We start from the raw sequence: 19,876 nt of genomic DNA, 5'->3' as shown, positions 1-19,876 counted from the left end.
TTACTGTATATTGCAAGTTGGTCGGGAACATGCAACTTAGATACAGAGAAATATGAAATGATTTAATTGAATAAAATTAAATGTTATTATCATTGCTCCCTTTTTTGCAAAACATTTAAAAATCTAGAAAATGATTTTTTTTAAATGTTTTGGAATGAGGGAAATGTTGTGTTAAAATGATGAAAAAAGAGAATGTTTTAGTAACTTTTGGTCTTTTAATTTTCTAAAAGTATTATTGCTACACGTTCCACACGCCATTGTTCGAAACGTGGCAATAATATCTAAACTTTTTATCCTTAGTAACTTTTTTGGCCTTAAATTATTACTCTTTATTACCATAGTTTCCAAACATCTGCTTATTTTATTTTTTATTTTTTTTTTCTTTGCAGATGTTTAGGTGAGTGGTAATAAAGGATAAATCTTAGTAACTATCTTCCTTAACTTTAATCACTGGGATTTGATTCACCTGTTACCTCTGTCCAGAAGACGAAGTCGAAAAAAAAGCAGTAAAAATAAAGACACAAACAAAAATCCAAAACAAATTAAGAGTAACCCCCAAAAAACAAAAACACAGTATTCCAAGACTGGATAATGCCAAACAAAAGATACACCATTGAAGAAAAAATTAAAACTAAAAAACTAAATAAAACCAAGAATGTATTCATCATTCCCACGGCATCAAAACATCATAAAGATTACTGTTGGTAAAGAGGAGAAAAAAGTACAGTATATGAAATCCGCTCTTTGTATACCTGAATTCCTGGAAACGGCAAGTGGCGTTAGTCGATTCACACACTCCCTCTCTCTCTGTCAACATATCTACGTACAGTAAAGCTTAAAAGTATATGATCAGCAGAGTGGCCGTGTGCTTCTCCTGTATACACACACACACACACTGCCACTCTGCTTATCTCATAGAAGATGTCTTAATGTGTTTGTATAGTCGTTGCTTGAGGATATAGGTAAGGTTGATAAACATGTACAGTATGATAGAGTAAAAAAAAGATAGGAGAGGAATACAGGAACATGTTAATAATATCGTAAGAATAATTGTTTAAAGTGAAGGTAAATGTTTAAAATATTAGCAATTAACCCTTTAAGGACGATGGTTTAACCCCTTGAGGATTATGGCTTCTGAACCATCGTCCTCGAAGGTTCTTCATGTAAACAATCATCTTGAAAAGTTTCTAGTGGAAAATAATGAACTACATAGACATAATGGACGTCTTATATTTATAATTTACAAAGACACGTGAGTTAGTGATCATAAGTAATATTAAGTGTTTCAGCTCTGTTGTTAAGTTTGTGTATGTGTGTGTGTGTGTGTGTATATATGTGTATAAATGTGTGTGTGCGAGTTGCCAGGTTGGTCGTTACAACCCCTCGTCCATCATAACAATCAGCTATGCTCGTTACTCCCCTCTTATTTTGTACTTTTACTAGCCGGGAGCGCGCCCTTACCGGTGTCGTAGTGCTGTTCTTTCTTGTGTGTTGCTGGCTCGATATGGCTCTCACTTGAGTCTTGTTTTTATTTTTTGTACCGCCATAGCCATTGTATAACTCATGACGTCATAGCCATTATAATGTCATTACCCTTCGGAGGTGTAACTACCATTACGTCATAACCCTTCTGAGGTGTAACTACCATTAAGTCATAACTCTTCTGAGGTGTAACTACCATTACGTCATAACTCTTCTGAGGTGTAACTACCATGACGTCATAACCCTTCTGAAGTGTAGCTACCATTACGTCATAACTCTTCTGGGGTGTAACTACCATTACGTCATAGCCCTTCTGAAGTGTAACTACCATTACGTCATAACCCTTCTAAAGTGTAACTACCATTACGTCATAACCCTTCTAAGGTGTAACTGTCATTACGTCAAAACCCTTCTGAAGTGTAACTACCATTACGTCATAACCCTTCTGAAGTGTAACTACCATTACGTCATAACTCTTCTGAGGTGTAACTACCATTACGTCATAACTCTTCTGAGGTGCAACTACCATTACGTCATAACTCTTCTGAGGTGTAACTACCATTACGTCATAACTCTTCTGAGGTGTAACTACCATTACGTCATAACCCTTCTGAAGTGTAACTACCATTACGTCATAACTCTTCTGAGATGTAACTACCATTTCGTCACAACTCTTCTGAGGTGTAACTACCATGACGTCATAACCCTTCTGAAGTGTAGCTACCATTACGTCATAACTCTTCTGGGGGTGTAACTACCATTACGTCATAGCCCTTCTGAAGTGTAACTACCATTACGTCATAACCCTTCTAAAGTGTAACTACCATTACGTCATAACCCTTCTAAGGTGTAACTGTCATTACGTCAAAACCCTTCTGAAGTGTAACTACCATTACGTCATAACCCTTCTAAGGTGTAACTGTCATTACGTCAAAACCCTTCTGAAGTGTAACTACCATTATGTCATAACCCTTCTAAGGTGTAACGGCCATTACGTCATAACCCTTCTAAGGTGTAACTGTCATTACGTCGTAACTCTTCTGAGGTGTAACTACCATTACGTCATAACCCTTCTAAGGTGTAACTGTCATTACGTCGTAACTCTTCTGAGGTGTAACTACCATTACATCATAACCTTTCTAAGGTGAAACTGTCATTGCGTCGTAACTCTTCTGAGGTGTAACTGACAATACCTCATAACCCTTCTGAGGTGTAACTATCCATTACGTCATAACCCTTCTGAGGTGTAACTGACAATACCTCATAACCCTTCTGAGGTGTAACTACCATTCCGTCATAACCCTTCTGAGGTGTAACTACCATTCCGTCATAACCCTTCTGAGGTGTAACTACCATTCCGTCATAACCCTTCTGAGGTGTAACTGTCATTACGTCATAACCCTTCTGAGGTGTAACTACCATTACGTCATAACCCTTCTGAGGTGTAACTACCATTCCGTCATAACCCTTCTGAGGTGTAATTGCCATTACGTCATAACCCTTCTGAGGTGTAACTACCATTACGTCATAACCCTTCTGAGGTGTAACTACCATTACGTCATAACCCTTCTGAGGTGTAACCACCATTACGTCATAACCCTTCTGAGGTGTAACTGTCATTACGTCATAACCCTTCTGAGGTGTAACTACCATTACGTCAAAACCCTTCTGAAGTGTAACTACCATTACGTCATAACTCTTCTGAGGTGTAACTACCATTACGTCATAACCCTTCTGAGGTGTAACTGTCATTACGTCATAACTCTTCTGAAGTGTAACTACCATTACGTCATAACCCTTCTGAAGTGTAACCACCATTACGTTATAACCCTTCTGAAGTGTAACCACCATTTCGTCATAGCCCTTCTAAGGTGTAACTGTTATTACGTCATAACCCTTCTGAGGTGTAACTGTCATTACGTCAAAACCCTTCTGAAGTGTAACTACCATTACGTCATAACTCTTCTGAGGTGTAACTACCATTACGTCATAACCCTTCTGAGGTGTAACTGTCATTACGTCATAACCCTTCTGAAGTGTAATTACCATTACGTCATAACCCTTCTGAAGTGTAACCACCATTACGTTATAACCCTTCTGAAGTGTAACCACCATTTCGTCATAGCCCTTCTAAGGTGTAACTGTTATTACGTCATAACCCTTCTGAGGTGTAACTGTCATTACGTCACAACCCTTCTGAGGTGTAACTACCTATGTCATAACCCTTCTGAGGTGTAACTGTCAATACGTCATAACCCTTCTGAGGTACGTCATAACCCTTCTGAGGTGTAAGGTGTAACTACCATTACGTCATAATCCTTATGAGGTGTAACTACCATTACGTCATAACCCTTCTGAGGTGTATCCACCATTACGTCATAACCCTTCTGAGGTGTAACTGTCATTACGTCATAACCCTTCTGAGGTGTAACCATCATGACGTCATAACCCTTCTGAAGTGTAACCACCATTACGTCAAAACCCTTCTGAAGTGTAACTACCATTACGTCATAACCCTTCTGAAGTGTAACCACCATTACGTCATAGCCCTTCTAAGGTGTAACTGTCAATACGTCATAGCCCTTCTGAGGTGTAACTGTCATTACGTCATAACTCTTCTGAAGTGTAACTACCATTACGTCATAACCCTTCTGAGGTGTAACTACCATTACGTCATAACCCTTCTGAGGTGTAACTACCATTACGTCATAACCCTTCTGAGGTGTAACTGTCATTACGTCAAAACCCTTCTGAAGTGTAACTACCATTACGTCATAACCCTTCTGAGGTGTAACTACCATTACGTCATAACCCTTCTGAGGTGTAACCACCATTACGTCATAACCCTTCTGAGGTGTAACTACCATTACATCATCACCCTTCTGAGGTGTAACTGTCATTACGTCAAAACCCTTCTGAAGTGTAACTACCATTACGTCATAACCCTTCTGAGGTGTAACTGTCATTACGTCAAAACCCTTCTGAAGTGTAACTACCATTACGTCATAACCCTTTTGAAGTGTAACCACCATTACGTCATAGCCCTTCTAAGGTGTAACTGTCATTACGTCATAGCCCTTCTGAGGTGTAACTGTCATTACGTCATAACTCTTCTGAAGTGTAACTACCATTACGTCATAACCCTTCTGATGTGTAACTACCATTACGTCATAACCCTTCTGAGGTGTAACTACCATTACATCATAACCCTTCTGAGGTGTAACTGTCATTACGTCAAAACCCTTCTGAAGTGTAACTACCATTACATCATAACCTTTCTGAGGTGTAACTGTCATTACGTCATAACTCTTCTGAAGTGTAACTGCCATTACCTCATAACCCTTCTGAGGTGTAACTACCATTACGTCGTAACCCTTCTGAAGTGTAACTACCATTACATCATAACCCTTCTGAGGTGTAACTGTCATTACGTCAAAACCCTTCTGAAGTGTAACTACCATTACGTCATAACCCTTCTGAGGTGTAACTGTCATTTCGTCATAACTCTTCTGAAGTGTAACTACCATTACATCATAACCCTTCTGAGGTGTAACTGTCATTACGTCAAAACCCTTCTGAGGTGTAACTACCATTACGTCATAACCCTTCTGAGGTGTAACTGACAATATCCAGTGTAACAATCTGCCCTTCAGTCTATTTAAATGAACCTAACTACCTCACTAATAAACCTTCTTTACCTCACTAATTAACATTATTTACCTCACTCATTAACCTTCTTTACCTCTCTAATTAACCTTCATTAATCACTAATTAACCTTCTTTTCCTCACTATCCTTCATTAACCACAAATTAACCTTTACTTCACAAATTAACCTTCTTTACCTCACAAATTAACCTTCTTTACCTCACAAATTAACCTTCTTTACCTCACAAATTAACCTTCTTTACTTCACTAATTAATTTTCTTTACCTCACTAATTAACCTTCTTTACCTCACAAATTAACCTTCTTTACCTCACTAATTAACCTTCTTTACCTCACTAATTAACCTTCTTTACCTCACTAATTAACCTTCTTTACCTCACTAATTAACCTTCTTTACCTCACTAATTAACCTTCTTTACTTCACAAATTAACCTTCTTTACCTCACAAATTAACCTTCTTTACTTCACTAATTAACCTTCTTTACCTCACTAATTAACCTTCTTTACCTCACTAATTAACCTTCTTTACCTCACTAATCCCATTTTCAACTCAACAAAACATTACTTCGACATAAGATTATTATTTCATCTTCTGCTTCACTCAGTTTATACATTAATCTAATAATTTATTCATTTTATTATTTTTTTGGGTGGTTTACTTACGCATTGTTATTCATCAGTTTATACCGATTCCTAAGTTATCATTTACCTGCACATTCCTCTTTATTCTTCCCTGCTTATTCAATGTTTTTGTAATGCAATACTTTCACCTATGTTTTACATGTTCTTCATTTTCTTCCTAATTCCTGCCTATTTTTTTTACTATTGTCTATTCTAATGTACTGCCTAGTTTTCCTATGACCTACCTAATATCCATTTTTAGGGGGTCCTATTTACCTCACCACAATAGGTTTTTTTAATCCGTCTCATTCAATATCACTAAATCCACCGCCATCATCCATCTAACGTACTGGTTCTATCACTCTCAACCAATATGCAAATTTTCTTGTGTTTTTATTTTTATACATATCTTTTTTCTTTTTAATGGACAATTGTTGTTTCCTCGCTTGCCATTCTGCTTGTTAACCATCACAGATACATCGTGGTATATGCAATAACAATCTTGTTTTGTTTTGTTTGGGATCAACCTTATTTTTTTTTAAGGTGAAAAATTTTGATTGTTTTATATCATCGTCTCCCTCCTTCTTACATACAGAGAAGAGGTGACGAGGATTCTTTTTAAACAAATCATTTTGGAATTCAAAAAAATACCAAAGCCAATTGGGGGTACAAAAGTAAATTTATTTTCAAGAATGATCATATTGTAATTACAAATCATGCCAATTTGGAAAAAAAAGAATAAACAAAGCAACACATTTTTTTTTTGTAATTTATCCATAGCAAGGCACAGTCTAATTCGACGAAATGTTATTCCTTTTCCAGTAACTTATCAAATTTAGCCAAGCAAACAAAGGTGTGACTCGTGTTCCTTTATCTTGGTCTACTTACGGATATACCAACACTATATTCACAATTGAGCCGATAAAAAGTAGCCTATACAAGCTATGGATCAACTAGGACACACGACCACTGCAACTCTCACTCACGCCCCCTGTGGACCCATATACATCTCGTATAGGTTTGACCTTAAGAAGTTTGGGCCGCAGAGAGGAGTTGAAGGTTCGTGGCGTGTTTGTCCAGGTTTTATCCCAGCTGAAATGCAAGCCAGTTCTGCTTCGCGACACAACACAGCTGAGCACGACTTGTGAGGAGAGAGCAAATCTAACCGTTGGTAACCAAAACACATACATGGTGGAAGTTCCTTTTTTCTTCTACATTATTTTCGTCTTCAAACAATAATTTTTTTGACACCTTATAAGAGCAACTGCTGAAAACTGACTTTTTCAAGTGTAAACACAAGGAGGGTTTGGTGACGCCTTGGAGTAGCAGGCACCCACCCCCTAGTCGAGTGTTTACGGCGTAGTGATGTTGCTGCTTCCTCCACTTCAAACATATTCTTCACCTCCGCCTCCTCCTCTTTCTTCTCCTCTTCTCCTCCTTCTCCTCCTCCTCCTCCTGGAACAAGATCTGTCTTTATTACATTCTGTGCTCCTTTATTTATCCATTTACAGTATGTTCTACTGCCAGAACCTTTCACCTTTATCAACTATTTTAGGTGTAGAACTGCTCATCTCCTCACTGGTCACTGCACAAGAACCATAATTTGAAACATTTGCTCGTCCAGATTCCTCGACACCCAACTCGAAGCCACATCTTGAATCTATGCTCGGCCACAATGAGAAGGTTTTTTTACTATTAAATATGTTTTGACTTTGCCATTAAGTTACTGAAATGAAGTGAGTTATGCTAGACAGAACACGTCGTCTGAGTGAAGGCTTCTCAGTTAGAGTGCGAGAAATCAGGTGTGTTGACGTAGGAACAAGGAGGTCACCTTTTGGTCAGTCGGGAAGGCAGAGGATCATCAGTGGACAGGTCCCCCCTCCTCTCATCCATGGACAGTAATATTTCTATGAAGAAATATATAATAATTTTTTTGAAAGATCTAGTGATAATAATTTAGCTATCTGATACATACGTTTTTATTATTTATTTATATAATTCGGATTAATCTTTGGAATGGTCAGTATCGTTGTAGAAGGATACAATTTTAATTGGAAAAACTTGATTACTAACTACTAGGAATAGTCAGGAACTTGCCGAGACGGCAGCAAGAAGCACCAATATTTATCACACTACTGTCCACAGGTGATCCTTCCACCTCTTTCTCTCTCTCTCTCTCATTCCTCCGTCAAGTCTCCCTCGTCATACAAATTATAGCTTTGCGAGTTGACAAGTCGCTGACCCTACATGGATACTGACAATCGCTGGTTTGGTCACAAGTATCAGGTCCCAAATAGCTTATCCTAGCGATGCACACAACGGCTGGAGTCTGCGCCAAAGAAGTCAGGTCAGGTGAGGTCACACAAGTCCTCCAAAGTCTCCGAAAAAAAATCGAAAAAGTTAATCCCGTCACGCATATCAAAGGTCTCCCACAAGTTATCGTTGATAGGAGAAATGAAAAGTCATACAAGGTCAGTAAAGATATCAGTTAGGTCATGAAGGTTACTCGAGGTCAGCCTGTCTTCAAGTCCTGTCACAGGCGTCTCCACAGTCCTAAGACAAACATCCTGAGTCACACAGTGGGAGAGAAGACTGAACTAACCCGCGTTTCTCTCTGGTTATTTAGGGACGTGATGGATGGGTCTTCAGCGCCAAGCTCATAGTCACACTACACAGCCGGGTCGCTCGTCCTTCAGTTTTTTTTTAATTCACTGAGCAGCGAGTCTCTCGTCGTGTATATTTAAGTAGCCATGGTGATGAACACACTAGCCACTGAAGTACTCACAAGAGCTTCAACTGTTCAAAAGTAGTCCGAGATGGATTTATACCACAAGTGTTACACACGTTATGGTGGAAAGAGTTACCTCCTGGTCACAGCTCTACCTTATTCACCCACTATGGGACAAGCAGTTATTGGGTCCACCTCTAATTTGGTTTTGGTTGGATGACTCTGACGGCTGAATTTCTCTTGGTAGACTTTTCAAGTGTCAACCTCCGGTGACGTGAACTTATTCTTACCATTATTGACTCCCTGAAGATACATAGATTTACTGTATAGAAGTTTTTGAATATTAAATAAGGCTGTTTTTTTTTCTCACCAAAGTTGAACTATAATACTTGACGGAATTCTTCTCAATATTCTGACTGACTCTGAAATTCTGAGGAGTGACTGAAACCTTTCTACACCCGACTTCTTAGGCGGCGTCCCCAGTTTCTCGGCATAAACGGAAGCCACTGCGTGAACGCTTCTACGATCGGCCTCTCTTAAACCTTTCTCTGTATTAATAACTAAATAAATCAACCCTCGTTACAGCCACAATCGTAACCAGATTTACAAAACAGATGAAAGTTTTTGATTATAATTTGTTTGTTTCTCTTTTGTTTAGACTCCCCCTTGAGGCAGAGAGACCAAGAGCAGAAGCGTCCTCACGGTACATCATGAAGCTACTAGTAAAAAATCTTACACATTCAATACGGAGAGTTTTAAAAAGTGTCCTTATCTTCATCCCTACATACAAGCGAATTCACTGTCATTTGAGGAAATATACTTCATTAGGAGCTACAATACAAAGAAAAGAGTGCACATTGAACTAACTTACAGGCATTTATCCCTCCATGAGGTTACTGCTATCATCAGCTTGGAGCCGAGATGACGCACACAGAACCAGGAGCTGAACCGTAGCCACGAGTGGTCTGCAACGGTCCAGTGGTCAACAGCATACCACGGGAGGCCAGAAAACAGTGGACCATGGGAGGCCAAAGTGGACCACACAGACTGGTCCACTGGGTGGTGATGGTGGCGGTCCATTAGCACTTTCGATGTTGGTGGTAGTGATGTCCTCTTGGTGGTGGTGGTGGTGGTGATGCAGGCCTGATTCCTTCTCCTTTAGGCTGCAGGGAACTAACATGGTGGTGGGTGAGTCCTTGCAATGGAGTCCTGCTCAGGCCCTCAATGATGATATCCTTCGCTGGCTTTCTCATCCTCTCTCTCCAGGTCACTCTTCTCTCTCAGCCTCTCACATCAATATTGTTATGAGCATTGGATTACCTTTCCCAATTTACTACCTATTCACTGTCCATGGCTGCTCCTTCCTACTCCTCGAGGAAGGTGTTATCGCCTCAGTAGGAAGGATGTAAGTGAAGTTTTTGCAGGGAAGGAACCTCCCCTCCTTACACCACCTGTTCTCCTCACTCCTACCTCTTGGCCTCCCATCATTAGCTCCAGTTCTCTGCCGATGATTTCTGGTTTTCTCCTCCACAAAGACACCGAAAAAGTCTTTTTTTTTTTTTTTGGTTTTCTTCCTTTCAGTAACTTCTGTCTCCTCCAAAACACTATCTTAGTCTTCTTAACTGTCCTTTCTCCAACTTTCCTCCCCTCTTATCCATTACTTCATCCACTTTTTTCAGTTTCTCCTGTCCTTCCCTCCTCCACTTCTCACTTTCTCCTGTCCTTCTTTCCTTTACTTATTTTTCAAAATACTGTACTTGGAACTTTACACTTAACTATTTTCTCCTCAACATCCGTTCTTATCCACACTTTTTTTTTCCTCTCCTCTTTCTCTCTCTCTCATTGTTTTGGTGAATTTCAAACGGGGTTGTTGAGTTTTTGTCTCTGGATCTATGTCAGCAAGGAATCTTTGACTATTTCTACGTTGAAACATCGAAATTCAGACTTACTTACGGAGTAAAGTTGGAGACAGCACAATAGATCACACAATTAGAATACAACTAATCTCTATGTATTTACATCCGTCCACAATTTCTGGTGGACCCCCCAAAAAGCAAAAAGATACTTCCCCGATCCATATGGGTTAGTTTGTTTTTTTACAGTGTCTATTTGTTTCCCCTCAACTGCACACCAAAAACACCAAATTGCCCAAATGAGCATTATTTTAAATGTTTTTTTCTACCACAAACGTCTATGAAGCTTCTCGCACAAGACCACACTGTGGATCCGTTCCTGGTAGGTTGCAGCCCTGATGGTAGGCAAACAGATTCAATCCAAACGCATCTTCCCACACGAAAATATGACATGCATAAAGAATTTCCGATTTACTTTTTCTCGTCGTCACATCCAGATCGTCTCATCGTTCATGTTTCACATTTTGTGGAGGATCTTCCTCCCTCCAGTAGCTGAGGCTCCTCTCCTTTCACATAATACTCCTCCTCTTCTTCCACACACTCTTCTCCTCGCGTCCTTAAACCTCAGCATATTCGTAATATCTCTTTTTCAAAACAAGTCCGTCGGCAACCTCTTCAGGGCTCTTCCTCTTCCACCTCTTATGGATGTCAGACATCAAGAACGTCTTCTGGAATGTAAACCAAACTTCAGAGTCTCTTCACACGATGGCGACGACGACTACAAATTACCTTCTTGAAGACGTAAAAACAAAACTTTTCCACAAAATACCGCTTCATAAAAACGACCACATCTCTCCGGTCAACCCATGTCTCAACGATGACTTGCTCTCTGATGACTGACACTTAACTATGTCTTGCTTCTTGATGCCTCTTAGTTCACTATACACACTCTTCTCCGATGACACCTTGAGGGTTGTGTTCTGTGGGTGAGCTCACGCCTGCCATTATCCCTGTTGGCCAAGAGGAACACAACTTAGTACTCTCATTATACACACCACTATATTATGTAAATTTCTTATCAAAATGTTATTTTGTCGTTAATTTAAATGATAATTATCATGAAATTATTTTCAAATAAATCAGTTCTGAACATTTGTCTCCCCCAAGAATCTGTCGGGTTAATATCTACTCTTGACAAACATTCCCTTCACCACTTCAACTATATTGGTAAAACACCAACACATCAATGACAGACTTTCTTTAAATATAAACTAAACTCCCTCTCAACACCTGCACTAAAGTGTGGCCAGACCGCAAAGCCTACTGCGCCAGCACCTACCACGAGCTGCACTGCCTCGACGGAGGCGGATGCGCAGGTACTACCAAGACTGTCTGTCGTCTCTGATGAAGGAACTTAAGGGCTTGACAAAGTGGTGGTCAACATGGCCGCAGGAGGGACACGCGTGGGTTCTGCTGTAGTCACTGAAGAAACTCAGCCTCTGGTCCGGCGGGATCACGACGGCCTCACACTTGCTGCACTGTAAAAGAGGAGAGGGTCTGGGGTTAGCCTCGACTGTGTTTACACGTGAGGGTACACTTCTACACGCACTTGTTTACACGTGGGGGTACAGTACTACACACACTTATTTACACGTGGGGGTACAGTACTACACATACACTTGTTTACACGTGGGGGTACAGTACTACACATACACTTGTTTACACGTGGGGGTACAGTACTACACACACACACTTGTTTACACGTGGGGGTACAGTACTACACACACACTTGTTTACACGTGGGGGTACAGTACTACACACACACTTGTTTGCACGTGGGGTACAGTACTACACACACTAAGCGTATCACTAACCTGATATCATAAAAACAAAATTAAATCGAATCTTTAAATCAGTTCTTTTTAACTCATTATATTAAAGATATACTTTATCTCCTTAATTCTCAATAACTTATTCCATGACAGGATCAGTCTAAGATAACGCCCATAACTCTAACTTAAGTCTTACCCTCAGCACTTCAGTCACACCCTAACCTTGTCTAAGATATACTACATCACTCAGTACACAACCCTTGACCTGTATCGCCCACGCTGACGAGAACTACATTAAGTACAGATTTAAGTGGCATCTAGCGAAAGTAAGCCACGAGTTAATGTAAGTGTAAGTGTCGTTTAAGTGAGCCATTAAATAAATCTTTTAGAGTTTGGCACTGATAAAAAAACAAAGTAACATACATACATAAATATAAAATGTAATTACAGCTCCTGTCACATGCAGAATGTTTTAAACCACGAGAGGGAGGAGGAGGGAGGGGAGAGTGGGGAGCGGGGTGGGAGAATTTTAACGAATGGGTAAATGATAATTTAACATTACTTCCGACAGCTATGTATATTAAGAATCCTTTTGTTAGCGATTTGAATGACGCCACACACACACACTAGTCCAGCCATTATTTATTCATTCCCTACTCACGAACGCTGGTGGCGCCTCCACCCTGTAATCTAGCAAACCATAGCGCTTACTTCTTGCTCGCTCGCTACGACAAATGAGACGATCACGTGTCCCTTATCCTCACGCGGTACATTAGCATCGATCAATGATGGCGAAGGTTAAACGATAAAGAAAATAACGAAGTTAAATGAGGTCAGGGCTACATCTCCCCAAGACGGTCACGCACGCACGCACGCACGCACACGCACACACACACACAGGAGAAAACATTCATTATCCATACTTTTTTCTTCTCTATATTAAAGAAAACGTTCACGGTTTTAATTACCCTTTGAAAATAATTTATAGGAATGCCAGTCCTGATACCAAGTACTACCTCCGTGTGTGTGTGTGTGTGTGTGTGTGTAGGCCAACCCGGAAGATGTTTTCGGAGCACATATAATCTTAGGAGTCAAACTATAGCTTCTTGTCATGTATTCCGGCTGTTTTCATATAATCCGGCTGTTGTCATGTAATCCAGCTGTTTTCATGTAATCCGGCTGTTGTTGCGTGAATTGGTTTTTGTGATGGCCTGTCACCCTCAAGTAACCCAGTCATTATGTAATCCAATCGTCGTAATGTAATCCATCTGTCATTAAATAATCCAACCCATGTCATTAATCCGGCAGTCGAAATGTAATCTATGTCATTAAATAATCCAACCTATGTAATTAATCCGGCAGTCCTATATTAGACCCGGAAGTAGAGTGTTCTTTCGTCATGTTTGTAATCCGGAAGTCAGGTCGTGTAGGCTCGGGTAGCCATGTGGTAGTGGCTAAGAGGGGGGGGGGGCAACAGAAACTTCCCTAATAACGAAGTAAAAGGTAATTCATCTCAATTATTGGATAAAGTTAGCCTCATCAACGACATACGTCCACCTTGCACGCAACATCACCTACCCCCCCCCCCCCTCTCACCCCAGCATGAGATCCGGCCACTAGGAAAGCTTAATGGGCCTGACCCTTGACATGGCTGAGGTCAAACAAGGCCGGATGTTGAGAGGGATCGTTATATGTATTCAAAGAAGTCACGATAATGATTTCTGAACCTATAGATAAACTTACAGAGGTCTTTACACACCCCATTACGTTCTTATACACAACATTGAACCCTTGAACCCTAAGGTCATTGAAGCCTGAGAGAGAGAGAGAGAGAGAGAGAGAGAGAGAGAGAGAGAGACGAAAGCGGTGATTAAATCATCCAGGGAGTAATGATGGATGAGACGGATCTCGGCGTGACAGTTCATGGTCGTCTGGGTTCCAACACTCCCTGGTGGAGCCTCTGGAACCTCTAGAACCATTCGGGTACCTAGAACCACTAAGATACCTTAAATCTGGAGGCTTCGTGTAATCTGGAACCAATTTGGAACCTAGATCAGGAAAATGAAACCACCATGAGGTTTTAAACCATTTTTGAATCTGGAGACCTCCTTGGAAACTGGAACCATGCTGGAGCCAGGATTATGAAAGTCTGAACCACTGAAAATTAGAACCAGGAACATGAAACACACAAAAAAACCCTGGAGGCTAAACCATCAACAAGCGGATGTATTTATATATACCTGTCAACAGAAGTCGTATAATTGACCGAGAGGCAATTATAAGTAACGGTAAAAATAAATAATGGAATCACAATTATCAAGAACAACAACTGGAAGCAGAACTAACAACGCAATCCCATGTAAATAAAGACCATATGTAAAAAACAAAAACAATCCAAAATACCGGCATTGCTGTTCTTAATACCACGACTTTCTGGAACAGCGGAATGTCAAACAGCCGTAACAGCAACAAAGGAACATGTATCAACAAGAACGCACTGAGCAAGGGCCGTGGCAGAGCTGGGTCATTGACCAGTCGACCCGACCTACATGCACGTGCACTCCTCATATATTGATCTGGCGATGCAGGCGTGCGCAGTCTGCAGTCAGAGGGTTGGGGGGGGAGGGGTTTACGAGGGGGAGGAAGAGGAGGAGGGGAAGGAATGATGGGGGTAAGGGGAAAGACAAGAGAGAGGGAGGTGGGGTGGGGTTGGGGAAATGAGGAAAGGGGAAATAAATGAGGAGGAGGAAGTGAGGGGAAACGAGGATAAAGGCGGACATGAGAGAGGGGTTGGACGAGGGGAGGGGATATTTGCAGACGATGATGGGGGAGGGAAAGAGAGAAGGGGATAAAGAGAAGGAGAAATGGAGGGAGAAAAATAGGCTGGGGGAGGGGAGAGGTGAGTGGGGATCATGCAAGGTGTGGACAGGTAATGAGGTAGACGGGCAAAATTTGGAAGAGGAAGAGGAGGAGGAGGAGGTGGTAGTGGTGGTGGTCTGAATACGAGAAGAGGATAGTGTTCAGAAAATAAAAGAGGAGGAGGAGGAGGAGGAGAAAGAGGAAGTGATGGTGGACAGAAAATGAGTTGATAAATTGGAGAAAAAAATGAGAAAGTGGCCAAAAGATAAAAAGAGAAGACAGACAAATAAATATATGAAGAAGACTAATGGCGGATGGCAGAGAGAGAGAGAGAGAGAGAGAGATCCACTTATAATGGGTTACAGACGATACATACAGGTAGTCTCTCTCTCTCTCTCTCTCTCTTGTGTGTGTGTGTGTGTGTAATTCTTTACCAAATAGGAATACATCTGAGCCAACTGCCCTCATTCTAGCACACCCACGGGTTAGTGTGGCCGTGATGTGTACTGTATAGCATTGTTGCGGGAGTATGGGCGTGGGTGAAAGGGAACGTGAGTGTGTGGGCGGTGGTTGATCATGGGAGTGTGGACGTGGTCTCCTCACCTTCAACTTCCTCCACTTCAACACCATCCTCCCCTCTCCCCTCCCCTCAAGTTCGCCAGAAATAAGCTCGCCTTCATACTCTCACACCACCACCTACACCCGTACACCACCACCTACACCTGTACACCACCACCTACACCCATACACCACCACCTACACCCTCACACCATCACCTACACCCATACCACCACCCACCCATACACCACCACCACCACACCACCTACACCCCTACCACACCCTCACACCACCACCTACACCCACACCACCACCTACACCCCACCACCACCACACCCTACACCACCACACACACCACCACCCATACACACCATACACACACCCATCACCTACACCCATACACCACCACCTACACCCACACCCATACACCACCACCTACACTCACACACCACCACCCACACCCATACACCACCACCTACACCACCACCTACACCCATACACCACCACCTACACCCATACACCACCACCTACACCCATACACCACCACCTACACCCACACAATAATGGCACTCTTGTCGAGGTAGGGAAGGCGACGACGTCAAACATTATCAAGGCGACCAGGCGAGAACACCGAGGAGTAGGAGGAGACAAAAGGAAAGATGGATTTAATATCCTATTTTGGGGAGGGAATCTGGAGTGATCTGACGTGCGAGGGAGCGTGTGGGGGTCAACATCTCCCTGACGGGTGAGAGGGCGCGTGGAGGTCACCATCTCCCTGACGGGTGAGAGGGCGTTAACACCTCTCGCTTTCAAAGGTAACACACTGTTTTTGGTGAATTTGGTCTTTTTTGTGGTCAGGTGCGAATCATAGTCGACTTTAGTCATTCGTTCCTCTACAGAAACAAAAGTTTGCCAGAAATTATGTGTTAATCTGTCTACATTTTGAGAGAGTTCTGGAATTTCATGAGACGAAGGTCGAGTGGAGTCACAACTTTCGATAAAACTAAAGTAACTGATAAGTCGAATTTAGATTATTTTATAAAATTCAAGTCCTCTTTTTATTTGTTTCAAGTGACAGTCCGGTCGTGGAGGTGTGAGGGTTGAGATGAGATGTGAGGGGTGAGGTAAGGTGTAAGGCAGTTTTAGATCGCTGTGTTGGAGGGAGATGATGGAGTGTTTTATGGTGTAATTTTTTTCCACACCTCCCCACTCTCGCCACACCACCCTCTTCCTCCACGCCCCATCACCTTCCTCCCCACGACTCCACATCGCCCATGGGGATGGAGACGAGAGTCGTGATGAGGTGGGATAAACCTTAAAACATCGGGGGATCGAAAAAATAGCGAAGACAAAATATATAAGGCGGTTTTTGGGCGGGTGTATCAGACTTCAGGAAATCCCTCTCACTTTTTTCATATTACTTTTGCGAATTGAGGGATTTTGTATAATCTATGGAGAGAGATGGAGGGAAGCCGCCACCAAGCGGCCACGAAAGCCAATAAGCAGAATATCCAGCCTAGTCACAGGGTTTCATAAAAGTAGCACAGCCCAATAAACAAGGTAGAGACGACGGAGCTCCAGCCCTTAACACAACCTACCACAAGGCTCAGGGAAACTCAAAAGGGAAAAAAATCGTAAATAGCCTGAAACCATATGTCACAGTAACCAGGGAGGCCAAGGGGGAGGGGGAGGGCGGTGGTTATATCTATCAGTAAACAAAAATAGGGGAAGGAAAGGGGTGGTTGGGGTAGTGGGGGGAGGGGGGGAAGAGGAGATAAAACAGAGTGGAGGAAATTCAAGTTCCAATCGACTCCACGAGAGCCTGAGGGGGATTTCCGGCAGAGCAAAGTGACACTTCTTCGATGACATTCTTTAACATTCTTCCAAGACTATTTTATTAAACGTCTACTACGTTACGGGAGCGTTCACTGACTGATCAGGGAAACCATCAGATATGTTCAGGTGCTGGGAGTGACCCTGGGAATGTTAACTAGTGCTAGGAGTGATTCTAGGCGAGAAGCTGAGTGTTAACAGGTGCTGGGAGTGACCCTGAGTGTTAACAGGTACTGGGGGTGACGCAAGGCGAGACCCTGAATGTTAACAGGTGCTAGGCGTGACCCCGAGTGTCAACAGGTGCTAGGCGTGACCCCGAATGTCAACAGGTGCTAGGAGTAACCCTGGGTGTTAACAAGTGCCGGGAGAGACTGATAGTGTCAACAGGTGCTGAGGGTGACCCTGAGTGTAAATAAGTGCTTTGAGTGACTGAGTGTTAAGAGGTGCTGGGAGTGACTGATAGTGTCAACAGGTGCTGAGGGTGACCCTGAGTGTTAACAAGTGCTGGGAGTGACTGAGCGTGTTCCAGAAGCGTACGAAGTCTTTGATGAGGGGTTCATTAACTAGACCAGGAAGTCGATGGAATGTTGACAGACCTCTCAATATGGCCCCAAGAATCTTTATTAACTAATATCATCCAGAGTCGTTGTGGGAACTCTTGCTTTGACGTTTCCAGTTGTTTCAGGAAATTAAAAATTATATATTCCTCCTGTTGCCAAGAACTGTTCCAAAATTATGTTATTTCTCTTTGGTGTTTTTTAAAGACTGTCTCAAAACGTCAATAGGGAGTATTTAAGAACTATTCCAGAACGCCTCCACTACCATTCCAAGACGCCTGTTCCATTTTATCTCATATTCACGCCTGTATGAGAACCTGACAAGCCGAATGGGATTCTGTACGCGCCAAAAGATGAGGCTTCCCATATCTACGCATTTCCCCGCCTTTGGTCTCCCTCGATTTTCTTTACTGTTGACGAAAACTTGGAACATGTTTTTGTTTCTTCTGCATCACTGTTATGACCTTCCTTCAACGCTTCCCTTTATCAGCCTTTCCGTAATAATGACACAACCTAAAAACAAGTGCTGTAAACTCTCGCCTTTCTTCCGGGAATCTTTCACCTACACATTAAGGCATTTTATAACAGAACAAAGTCTTTGTTTGGGTGAATTTCTGCGGGAGACAAGAGGGGGGGGAGGGATTTATTGTCTTATTTACGAGTGCGCAGCGACGTCGTGGAGGAAGTGAGAATATGCACATGTCAATTGTGTACAATTTTAGGGGAGGGAGAATGAGATGGCGTTGAGCGGCGGAGGGTGACGGCGGGTAAGTCGACCTGACAGATATTGTCAAGAGAAGATGGCATAGGGTAGGATGATGGGCGGGATGCGTCATATAAGATGCAGAGAGTTTTATGGTCGGGTGAAAGACTGGGAATATGTAGATTGCAATGTAGAAGGTACATTACTTCTGTATATTAACCTTGCCATCTTACCACTAGACAGAAGGCCTACGAACCTTGGTAAAATATACTTCAACTGTCTTTCAACCGTATGCACGATACCTGGAACTACGGACTTTAAAAGTAATGTTTCAATTGCTTTTCAGTCATATGTATACGACACCTGACAAGGATATATACGTCAAAATCGGTACAGGTGACACAGAAACACACCCGTTCGAGCCCACAAGAGTACCTTAGGACACATATGTGCACCGTCTCCTACACACAAGAGACGGAAACGGACAAAAAGGTGTTACTAGTCTGTTGAGAATGATTAGATAACAATTCTTATTACAGAATATAACTCAGTACAGCTCTATTCGGGGAGTAATGTGTTAACTTTCAGAGCCACAACATAGAGCCACTACATGTCACATCATAGAGCTACTACATAGCCACACCAGGACCACAACATAGCCACATCACAGAGCCACAACAATCACATCACAGTCTCAACAACAACCTAATATAGAAAACATACTAAAATTACGAAAAACAAACACCCATACAAGAAAATACTCTAAGTTACCCCCAAAAAGGTGAACAATTAAGAAAAAAAACGAGAACCATAAGATAAAATAAAATGGAAAAGCATAGACAAGAAAAGGTGGAAAAACGGGACAAATGAGTCTCTCTCTCTCTCTCTCTCTCTCTCTCTCTCTCTCTCTCTCTCTCGAGTGGTCGACGGCACAACAAACTATCTCTTTGTGTCCCATCCAAGGAGAAAACGTGACGTGTTTGGTCAAAGAAAGGTTGGGTAAGTTCCCCCCCTCCTCTTCCTTCCCTCCTCCTCCTTCCCACCACCACCGTAGTATTCACCGCTCGTCCCTTCAGCTCAGGTGGAACAATGGGATACCTTCCTATGTTTTTTTATGTTTATGTGAGACGGGGATAAAAATGTTGTGTTGTGGCAGGGTTGTGTTGGGTTGTGGTGTGTTATGT

General features: G+C 42.1%; 2 protein-coding genes across 3 annotated transcripts in view; one reads left to right on the top strand and one right to left on the bottom strand.

Annotated features, from left to right (window-relative positions):
• Positions 1 to 359: 359 nt before the first annotated feature.
• LOC121858426 (headcase protein-like) overlaps positions 360 to 19,876 on the bottom strand; it is a 127,718-nt gene continuing 108,201 nt past the window's right edge. The window contains exons 5-8 of one of the 2 annotated variants that reach the window (XM_042354876.1): positions 11,690 to 11,888; positions 5,427 to 11,360; positions 3,786 to 5,316; positions 360 to 3,693 (exon numbers count right to left, since the gene is read on the bottom strand). In XM_042354876.1, coding sequence (XP_042210810.1) covers positions 11,730 to 11,888 — 159 coding nt within the window. In that variant the 3' untranslated portion in view covers positions 360 to 3,693; positions 3,786 to 5,316; positions 5,427 to 11,360; positions 11,690 to 11,729. Of the gene's footprint in view, positions 3,694 to 3,785; positions 11,361 to 11,689; positions 11,889 to 19,876 lie in introns of both variants that reach the window. The other variant, XM_042354875.1, reaches the window with a different exon arrangement.
• On the top strand, positions 3,804 to 10,099 carry LOC121858425. The gene is made up of 2 exons (XM_042354874.1): positions 3,804 to 4,963; positions 5,096 to 10,099. Exons 1-2 carry the CDS (start codon positions 3,804 to 3,806, stop codon positions 5,103 to 5,105), a joined length of 1,170 nt encoding a protein of 389 aa, XP_042210808.1. The 3' UTR covers positions 5,106 to 10,099.

This window comes from Homarus americanus, unplaced genomic scaffold (assembly GCF_018991925.1).
Source record: "Homarus americanus isolate GMGI-L3 unplaced genomic scaffold, GMGI_Hamer_2.0 scaffold57980, whole genome shotgun sequence".
NCBI classification, from domain to species: domain Eukaryota; kingdom Metazoa; phylum Arthropoda; class Malacostraca; order Decapoda; family Nephropidae; genus Homarus; species Homarus americanus.
Note: the sequence above shows the minus strand (reverse complement) of the source record. Positions and strands in the feature narration are given on the sequence as shown.